At 31.6% G+C, this 11,367-nt stretch overlaps 2 protein-coding genes across 2 annotated transcripts; both read right to left on the reverse strand.

The window, feature by feature from the left end:
• Positions 1-1,151: 1,151 nt before the first annotated feature.
• On the reverse strand, positions 1,152-4,530 carry LOC145620083 (wax ester synthase/diacylglycerol acyltransferase 10-like). The gene is made up of 6 exons (XM_081674730.1): positions 3,772-4,530; positions 3,204-3,279; positions 2,505-2,572; positions 1,951-2,163; positions 1,486-1,623; positions 1,152-1,310 (listed from the first exon to the last, which is right to left on the reverse strand). The coding sequence occupies exons 1-6, from the start codon at positions 4,528-4,530 to the stop codon at positions 1,152-1,154; spliced, it is 1,413 nt and encodes a 470-aa protein (XP_081530856.1).
• Positions 4,531-6,883: 2,353 nt separating this feature from the next.
• Positions 6,884-11,367, reverse strand: LOC145621256 (wax ester synthase/diacylglycerol acyltransferase 10-like). The gene is made up of 6 exons (XM_081675999.1): positions 10,392-11,367; positions 9,063-9,135; positions 8,771-8,838; positions 8,464-8,679; positions 7,392-7,529; positions 6,884-7,223 (listed from the first exon to the last, which is right to left on the reverse strand). The coding sequence occupies exons 1-6, from the start codon at positions 11,184-11,186 to the stop codon at positions 7,062-7,064; spliced, it is 1,452 nt and encodes a 483-aa protein (XP_081532125.1). The 5' UTR covers positions 11,187-11,367; the 3' UTR covers positions 6,884-7,061.

The following is an 11,367-nucleotide window of genomic DNA, read 5'->3' on the forward strand; positions in this document are numbered from 1 at the left end:
AGGGCAGCAGCAGGGGAGTGAGGCAGGGGAATTGGTGGTGGCCATGGTTTGTCGCTGGTGGAGTTGTGATTGGGCGAGAAGCCGAGAATGGAGGAAGAGAGATAAAGAGGTGTGATAAAAGAGGTGGTGGTGGTGGGTTCGGTGGGTCGATGGTTGGTGGGTGCAATTGGAGAAGTGGTGTTCGGTGGACGGTGGGTCGATGGTTGGTGAGTGCGGTGGGAGTGGGCGTGATAATTTGTGGCTTTATCTGAGAAGCTGCTAAAACAAACATATCAGCCATAAAAATAGTTTGTACATAGGGGAAGAGGAAGAGGGGGAAAAAAGAGAGGAGGAAATAAATTAAGTTTGAATATCAGGCATCATCCATTACATCGAACATATAAGCCAATTAATGTCTGATATAGTTGACATTAGAGACATATAAGACATTAATAAAAATGTATTAGCCAACAAAAGATATATATCATATCATCCAACAAGAGGAATACATTAGCCAACAAGAGAAAATTATCAACCAACAAAAGATACTTATCAGCCAACTGATGAAGCATATCAACCAACAAATGGAGCATATCAACCAACAAAATGATGAATTAGCAAATAAAAACAACAGGTAAGCCAACAAAATGAAACATATAAGCCAACAATAATTGAAATATACATATCAGCCAACAAAATAAAATATCGATCAGTCAACTAAAGAAACATATAAGCCAAATGATTTCTAATTCACCCAAAAAAAGAAAAAAAAATATCAGCAGACAAAAAGAATATATTAGCCAACACAAAAGTTATATCAGCCAACAAATGAAATATATCAGCCAACATAGAAAACATATCCGTCAAGCCAACCGCACGAAAATTTGCGTGCGGGTGCCCGCATGCAATAGCTTCTCTGCATTTAATTACGTGCCTATTGAAATTTGATTCTTTTTCAAGAAGGTAAGATTTTTCATTCAGTGAAGTTAAATCGATTAAGGATATATGTGTTATACAATACAAATTTGATATTCAATGAGCAAGGAGTATACACTTGTTTAACATAAGAATTATTGATGAGTTTTGCATTCTCCTTTTATGAGAGTTCGTAGTCTATTCAAGATATTCAATGTAGTCGTAACACATGATCCAATATCTAATGCGTTCATAATCTACAACCCATGCATCTTATTAGCAGCAGCTTCCTTCATTTCAAGCAACGCATCTTCAAAGCAGGTGGCTAGAAATTCAGGGTCAGGTATCACTTTTTTTGCTACTTGAATTTGCAAATCTGCCTTCCCTGCGTAGCTTACCATATGCATTGTGATTGCCTAAACCAAAGAATGTCATATATGTGAAAAACGTGTAAATACTTTTTAGGAAATGCATTACATACTCCTTTTGTCTCCATATATTAATCCTTTCTGGACAGTGATTGTCTCACAAAAAAGTTAAAAACGAGATGACTTTCAAAGACAAGAGAGATTAGTTGACATCACGGCTTACATGAGGTTGACTAGAAGATGTGATTCTTATAAAAGTTACAAGGTTGCTAGCAATTGAAATCTCCTCTTGAGGGCCAGCCATGTTCGATATAACGAAGCTTGTATTACAAAAGACTTTGCTATAAAAGTCACTTACAACCTGCATGCAATACAAGAAAAAAGAATGTATTGCATTAGATCACAACGTGTAAGCAAAAATAGGACAATCGGGTGTAATCATTTATTGTACAATCGGGTGTAATCATTTATTGTACAATCGGGTGCATGTACATTATTCAAGCCCCATGCATTAGATCATAACGTGTAAGCAAAATAGGACAACACGAAAAAAAAAAAAAAGAGGGAAATATAGAGTATTAACTAATGTTGAATTGTTAATGAACATTGGCAATAGTATTAATATTCAAAGTGTTGTTTTATTAAAAAAAAAAAATGCATGTACTTATTATTCCTAGTAATTAATTACCTTATAACCAAGTAGTGAATATGTAAGCTTTCCTAATTTGTCCCATATACGAGCTTCCATCGAATGCTTTTTCTGATCCATTATCACCTTAGCTCGAGCTGTGCAAGCTAGGGCATCTAAATCACGTTTAGAGTAAGTGATTGGCAATAGATTTAATGTAAACTTGTTGCCCCAAGGTGTGCTTGAATTCTCCGATAGCATAGCAGACACATCCTGATTACAAGTTTACAACAACATTATTATTGTTATTGTTATTGTTATTGTTATTGTTATTGTTATTGTTATTATTATTATTATTGTTATTATTATTATTATTATTATTATTATTATTATTATTATTATTATTATTATTATTATTATTATTATTAGCCATGAAATTAAATACTAATGCAAACCTATTATTAGGTAAGTAGAACTTGTTATGGGGAGTTGCATGACCAATCTAACAACTTGATATAATTAATTCAAATGAAAGTAATATATATTATGTACAAAGCTAAAGATTTATGTATTTGTGAGCAACTAGTAAATGTAAAAGCAAGAATAATGAAAACCTGAATTCCTGGCTGTTCTCTCAAGTCAACAGGGCTAATGCCAGTAATTTGAGTGCCTTCTTGCAAAGCTAACAAGAAAGAAAATCGCTCACAATTATGCTTTTCGATCTCAGAAATATTTTAAATATGGAGTGCATATTTATTATTATTTTTTTTAAAGCAATATGGAGTAGTGAAGTACATATTAATCTTATCTTTAAAAGACAAAATAAAAATATAGCAATCATTTGGGCTAAGAGTGATACACACATTATATGCTAAAAATATTATCTCCGTTCTATTTTACTTGTCATATTTAGTAGAGCTGATCATAATGATCCAGCCCGATTTTGGGCAGTTTTTTCCGACCCGGCCCGATTTAAAAAAAATTTGGCCGGGTTTGGGAAATGGAATTTATGCATTTTTAGTTTGGCCCGGCCCGAAAAGCCTGCATGGCCCGACTAGTTTGGGCGGGTTTGGGCACACGTTTTTCATCCCGAAGCTTGGCCCGACCCGAGAAATGGGCAATTTTTTTTTTTTTTTGTCTTCGGCCCGCCCATTAATCACCTCTAATATATAGCCAATTCATATAAAAATTTAACTAATTTTAAATTTACTTGGAACGGAGATAGTATACAACTCCTTAATAAGGGTAAAATCAGATTGAATATATACTAGTAGTACTATTAGTTTGATATCACCTGAGAGGAATTGATTTACCTTGAGTAGGATGCCGAATGTTGAGATATCTTGTAAGTCCACACCATATTATTCCATAAAGAACATCATTTACGGTCTGCATGTAATAGTTAATAATAGTACAAATGTTAGTAACTATTCCCTGCATTCCATACATCACAATGTTTAATGTTTATCATATCTATATATGTAAATCAACAAATAGTATTAGATTATTAAATACACATTGAAACATTTGCATGTTATACTTTGTTCTTTTTACCTTATTCTTTATTAGATTGTATTTTTATTTATCATTCTTCTTCCAATACAATATAGTTTGTTACTCGTTGTATATTATAAAATTCTCCTAGTCCTCAACTTTTCACCCTGTAACTTTTATGAGATTATGTGTCAACCCTCAAGCCTACGGTACGGTCTTTGACATTTATCGAATCAATTATAAAGAGCTGAGTTAATTTAAAAAGCTGAAGAAAATTTTCCAAAAAAAAAAAAAATAAAAATAAAAATAAAAATAAAACAGAGGATATACTAGAATATATATACAAATTTCGTTTCAAAAAAAAAGAATATATATACAAATTCTTACCACATTTGGGATGGCGTTTTTGATGGACTTCATATCATTAATTTGAAACCTTACTGTTGTGACCTTCCTTGGCATATGTTCCACCCCTTGAATTCCACTAATGACAGTCCCTTTATCTTTAATCCATAAACTCCTTCCTAAATATTGTAACACATAAATTAGGCTATACCACATAAAATTCAAACTTTTCCATAACCCCATTTTTCTAAAACTCCATTTCTTCATAAAAACATTGCCTTTCTTTTTCGTCATGACCTCTTCATGGTGATGATCACGTCGACGATTTCTTCCAATGGTCCATAGCAATGACATCAATGACATACCATCAGCTAATGCATGATGAACTTTTAGTATCATGCACTTATGTTCATGCATGATGTGTAGCTCCCATAATGGTTTATCCAAGCTCATGGGTGGTGAGATGGCCATGTCAGCCAAATACGAGTTGATGGCATCATCATCGTTGTCACCATAGTTATCATGGTGGATGAAGATATGTTCATCTAGGTTAACATGGGTTTTTTCCCAGCGTTCGGCTCCATTATTGTTTGGATCCATCACTAAAAGGCTTGTGAACCGCGGGATTTTGCATATGATCGACTTGGATAATTCATCTTTAAGGGTGGCTACATCGATGGGTTTCTTGAACCCTACCGCGCAATTGATCACTTGGTAATGCCTTGGGAGGGTGCTTAGTCGGGTGGTTGGCGACACTGGCTCCTCGCTTTTACTTCCTTTTAGGAGGAGATGGGGATCCATATATCGATAAGTATTTGGTAAGGTGTGTTATTATGGGCTTTACTATATTATGTGTACGTGTTGCTTTTTATAGAGCTAAACATAACTTAATTCATGCATGTTATCAATTATTCTTCAAATTAAATTAAGTTAAATTATATTTAAATATATACATTATGAATGAAATCAAAATCGAATCTGATCTACATTATATTATATACAAGTATATTTAAATTTTTACGTGTATCATACTCTCGTTTGCCAAGGACAGGTCATATACACGATACACACATACTAGTTCCAAAATGTCAAAGTTGGACTTGGAGAGTTGAGTCCACTATTTGCCAGCGAAGCCCATTAACTAACATGCATTTCAGCATTTGGTCTCCCATGAGATATCTCATATCAATCTGACGTACTTTATACGTGATTGTGTTTGTGAACATTTAGCATTTACACGCTTTTATACTCCACTAGATGAAGCCCGTGTGATGCACGGTTTATTTGACTATTTTTTTTATTTGTATTTATTCGCTAAAATTTGTTATATATTTGGATAAAATTCCTTATATTAAAAGATACTCCCTCCGTTTCATAATGATGTTCCTGTTTCGTAAATCGATGTAATTTTTTATCCAACTTTGACCGCAAATATCCTTAATCTCACAATAGCAAAAATTATAAAAGTTAGATATTAATAATCTACTCATCAAGACGAATCAAACTAGATCCCACATGACTATATTTATTCTTATAGATTAAGAGAAATTTAGAAGATTCTCTCTTTCTTAAAAAAGTCAAAGTTTCCAAACAGGAACATCATTGTGGAACGGAGGGAGTAACATTTACTATTTAATTATTTTAAACTTAAAAATCTCATTCGCCAATTTTGCTTACGTGGCTTTTGAATTATTTAATTATAAAAGAAATTAATAATCTCTTATTTAATTGGCTATTACTAAGATTTATAATACTACATGGCGTGCTAAGAAAATTAGATCTTACGTGGCTCTCTGAAAACTCGGGAAAAAACTCCCCTTTATATATATATATATATTAGATTTGTATTTTAAACGTGATTTTGTTTGATTTATCTTAACTTGTACTCCGTATTAAAATATCACATATTATAAATTGAATAATTATATAATCGATTGATTGGCAAGATGGTTCTGTTTGTCTCACAACCAAGTATTCCACCTTTTCCTATTTTATTATTTTTTAATACTGTATTTTTTTAATACAAGATTATTGGGATATATTCAATTTACAATAATTTTATCTTAAATGGTTCAATTGCTTTATTAAGAGGATACACAATAGCATTTTATTTAATTAAAAGATACTTTGTAATTTTTGATGAATAGGTTCTACAAGGGTTAATAACTTAATATAAAGTACCTTCATAAATTAAGCGTAATCTTTATGTGGTAAATTTATAGTTAAACAACAGCTCCATCTTACTTTTAGTTTATACTAGGTTAAATCCCGTGCCATGCACGGTAATTTTTAAAACTTAATGCTTATCATTAGTTTAGCATTATTATTTAATTATAAAAAATTAAACCTAATTGCAAAATAGGATAAAATTTCTGTAATTACAAAAAAAAATTAAAAAAATTGATCACACTAAAGAAATCATAGAGAATTCGAGTGAGGGATAGCTCAAGTGGTTAGAGCTCCCTCCCGGTTCCAGGAAATCTTGGGATCGATTCTTACCCCCACCCTTGTTGCTCTCTTAACACCAAATATATATATATATATATATATATATATATATATATATATATATATATATATATATATATATATATATATATATATATATTATATATATACACACACACGACTAATAAAAATAACTGTAAAGTTATAGATTGAAAACAATTATTGCATAATATTGTATAAAAACAATTTATATCTTTGTTTGATTGTGTACAAATGGAATATATTTATAAAATAGGAAGTGAAATATTATTGAATAGTTTGTATTAAAAATTTCTCTAAAAAGCTTTGGCCAAAAAAAAGAAAAAAAAAAAAAGCTTCTGGAGGGAAAATTTTTAACCAGGAGATGACATGTGTCATTCCTGGTTTCGCCTTTAGTATAATGTTATAGATTGAAGTTACTTTAGAGTGCGTGAATGATTTTTCTTCATTTACATTGTTAAATGCGGGCCTGGGCCACACCCGCAAACCAAGAGAGAGAATCCAATTCACAAGTCCAAAGGAGGTTCCATCTCAAGACCATATGGCAATAGGAGGAGTAGCCCCTTAGCCTTATAAAGTATTCAATTCTCTCTTCTTTCACCAATATGGGACGCTTACATGTGGTGACACTTGAAAGGTTTATTCTTCAACAAACATAATTCAAAGATTAAACACACGGCTCAACCCCATATAAACTATATGCGTCGTACTTGTTTATCTTATCAAACAAACAACTCACACAAGATAATTGATTATTCTTCTACCATTTATTGAAATTACAATAATCTTGTAAACCTGGCTAACATAAGCCTTAGTAGTTCTATAAGTGGCAATAAGACGATTAATTAATTATTTTGTGAAGCGTGCATATTAGCAGCTTCCTTCATTTCAAGCAATGCGTTTTGAATGCAGGTGGCCAGAAATTCAGGGTCAGGTATCACTTCTTTTGCTACTTGGATTTGTAGGTCTGCCTTCCCTGCGTAGCTTACCATATGCAATGTGAATGCCTGCACGCACCATTACAAAACCGATGCACTGGTGGTTAAGAGTTTAAGACTGAAGGTCTGTGTATATTAGGTCACTATTTGTAATTTGTACGTGTTACTCTTGTAACTCATTCGGAAAACAAAAAATTATATTATACAAAGTATATATTAGTAAATAAATGCACTTACATGAGCTTGAGCAGAAGATGTAACTCTTATAAAAGTGATAGGGTTGCCAGCGAGTGAAATTGGTTCTGGAGGGCCAGCAATATTCGACATAAGGAAGCTTGTATGACTAAAGAGATTGTAAAATAGTTCACCTCCAATCTGCAACGTTACACAACCCAAGCAAAACTTGCTTATCAAAACTAACAGGTTTATTTCACTTTACCTGATACGGACTAACTTTAATTAATTTTATGTTAAAATTCAATTATTTTTATTGAATAAAATTATTTGTATGCTTTACTATATTATAATGATTTTTTAAATTGATATAGTAATGAATTATACAAATTGGAATGGTTCTATGGTAGTCATCTCTTTTTTTATTTTTTTATTTTTATTCTTTGAGCTAACCCGAATTTGGGGATCAGTTATAACTACCATTACACCAAATTTTATTTGTTGATTTTGATTTATGTTTTAATGTCGAAGTTAATTATAAATCATATATCTAATGTTTTAAATTCATTTATAATTAGTTTTGAAATAATTTTTGAGTTTATTTTTTTTTTTAATTTTCCTAATTAATTTACAAAATTTAGTTTCTATTAAAACTAAAATTAAAAATGATTCATAAATTAATTATGAAAATAAAAAAATTAAACAAATTAAAAAATAAGAAAAAAAATATTTACAATTAATTTTGACATAAAAAATAAATAAAAAATCAGCCAATAAAAAATTAATATAATGATAGTCATTTTAAGGATAACTACCATAAAATTAATTTACAAATTGACCGCTTGTTTCCATTCACTCTTACGTAGTAGTCATATACTTGTATACGTAAGGCTAGCTAGCTAGTTGATTAAGGAGGAATATGAATGTATGTGTCAATGATGGTCCAATAATTGTAATAAATGTTTGAAGTAAAATTAAATTATATATCATCATCTCTCCTTAATTATTACAGTTTAATAGGTACCCCATAACTACTACTCGTACTCCATAATGATTTATTGATTTTTTTTTAATGCTAATAATTAATTTTTTTAAATCTAGATGAATTGCGAATCTGTAGAAAATCTTTATATACCTTGGAACCAAACAATGAAAATATGAGGTATCCTATATTGAAGCATAAGCGAGCTTCCATTGATCGTTTTTTCTGATCCATCACCACCTTAGCTCGAGCAATGTAAGCTAGAGCATTCAAATCGCGTTTAATGTAAGTAATGGGTAATAGGACCATTGCAAATATGTTACCCCAAGGTGCCCCTGATGAATTTTTTGATATCATATTAAAAACATCCTGAACACAAACATCATTAATAATAATTAGCGTTAAAAATCAAACAATAATAACTTTTAGAAATAGAGGGAATACATGTTAAGAAGTTGACCTGAACTCCTGATTGTTCTCTCAAATTATATGGGCACAGGCCAGTAAACTGAAAGCCATCTTGCAAAGCTAGCAATTAAGTAGATTAAATATACTTAGTTTGTTATTTGGTGTTTAGAGAGCCACAAGGGCGGGAGTGAGAATCAATCTCAGAATCTCTTGAGACCGGGACTCTAACCACTTGAGCTATCCCTCACTCTCAAATATACTTAGTTTGTAATAGTATAAAATAAGACAATAAGAAATATATTGACTGATTGATCTAATAAAAAAAAGTGTAATAATGCTCTTACCATTAGGATGACGAGATTTGAGATATCTAGTTAGCCCGCACCATACTATTCCATATAGAACATCATTTATCGTCTGCATTTGTTAGTAATTAAGTTTGTGATGATTAATGCACGCATTTAAAAGATCATAAAATAATAGGTAATGATATAAATAATGTATTACCTGATTTTCACATCCATAATATTTTACTAATTGTTACTGAGTATAAACTTTAGAAAAAAAAAAAGAAAAGAAAATTATGTACAAAGTATATTGGCCTGGATTAATAACATCTCATTGTCAAAAAACTTTAACTCCACACAACTTTATTTTAGTTTGAGAATCTATTATCTACTCCTTATATATGTTTTATTATTCCCTCTATGTGATCTTTTAAAGATTGACTTATTGTTTTAATTTGTTTGGAACTATGAGTAAAAGTGGGCATGAGCACATTAAAAACATACGAGGTACTGTAGTATTTAAAGTACATATAAACCCTTTTATAATATTTTCTTTATGGAAATTGAGAATTTGTCAATTTGAAATATGATTGATAACGAAATGATTTGTTCTATTAGTTTTTTTTTATTTTTGAGACAATGTAATCTAAATGGACCAAGTCTAGTAACTTTGTGAGTAAACGGTGAATATGGAAGGAGTTTGATGTAAACGGTGAATATGGAAGGAGTTTGATCGGAGCAACGTCGTTTTAGTAGAAAGGGACAAATCTAATTCAATAATACAAACTTTTGGCCTGTTAGAAGGAGCAATGTCGTTTTAATGAACTTGACCTGATGAATACCTGAATTGACATCACTACTCTCTGGTGATTTTCATTCCTTTATGAATTTTCAACGATTGTTGATTAGTAGATGTTTAATACAAGTACTATGTATGTGGCCACCATATGGGTATGTACGTGAGTTTGAGGATGAGATCGAGAGTGAGATCGGAAAAGGAAATTAGCTCTACCAAACAAATAAACTTAGGCCCTATTCTCTCCAGCTTAAAAAAATAATATTAAGTATAATTAATTTCAGTTCAGTAAAAATAGTTTCAGTTCAGTAAAATTCAGTTTTCTTAAAGAAGAATTATAATAGAAAATCAGTAAAAATAATTTCAGTTCAGCAAAAATAATTCCAATTCAGTAAAATTAATTTAAGTTCAGTAAAAATAATTTAATTTCAGCAAAAATAATTTCAATTGAGCATAATCAAACAATTACAGAATTACTCATACATGGTATTAAAAAAAAGAAAAAATAGTTTGATGCAATAATAATATTATGAAAGCAGCATATAGTATAATCATGCATGCATACATATGTTTAAATTAAGTAGTCTTACAGCAGTTGGGATGGCATTTTTGATAGTCTTCATATCACTAATTTGAAACTTGGCAGTAACCACCTTTCTTGGCCAAAGCTCCACCCCTTCAATCCCATTAATCACAGACTTTTTATCTTTCACCCACAAAGACCTTACTATAAACTTCAACACTAAAACCAAGCTAACCCAAATATACATCAAACCTTCCCATAATCCCATTTTTTTAATGCTCCCTTTCTTCCTAAACCCTTGGTCTTTTTTACTTGACTTGACTATTGGATGATTTTGAACATCATGATCATCATGAAGTTGCTTACCATCGCGCACTTGTCGAATTGATGAGTTTCCCATGGTCCATAGCAATGACATCAATGACATGCCATCAGCTACTGCATGGTGTACTCTCAATATTGAGCACTTATACTTATGCATGATGTGTAGCTCCCATAATGGCTTATCTAAGCTCATGGGTGGTGATAAGGCTATGTCTGCCAAATACGCGTTGATGGCATCATCATCAGACATCGGAGGTTCATCATCATCATGGATGAAGATGTGGTCATCTAGGTTAACATCGGTTTTTTTCCAATATTCTGTGCCATTATTGTTTGTATCCGCAACTAGTAAGCTTGAGAAACGTGGGATTTTTATCATGACGGAATTGGATAACTCATCTTTAAGGGTGTTTACGTCGATAGGGTTTTTAAACCCTAAGACACAATGGATTACATGGTTGTGCTTAGGGTGAATGCTTACCCGGGTTATTGGCGTTGAAGGCTCACCGGAAATATGGCTTTCTTTTTGGTGATCCATACCAATGTACGGATAGCTTGGTAACAGTATGTAAGGAAAAGTTTTAGAAGTTGAGGCAATGTAACAAATAAGTATTTATCTATTAGGAGAAGGTGTAGGGTGACATTAGCTAGAAAGACCTTTATACAAAATAAGTGGTGAACTAGTGATGCTTTGCTTTAATAGAGAAGATTATTTTGTC

Source organism: Chenopodium album, chromosome 27 (genome assembly GCF_948465745.1).
Source record: "Chenopodium album chromosome 27, dcCheAlbu1.1, whole genome shotgun sequence".
NCBI lineage: Eukaryota > Viridiplantae > Streptophyta > Magnoliopsida > Caryophyllales > Amaranthaceae > Chenopodium > Chenopodium album.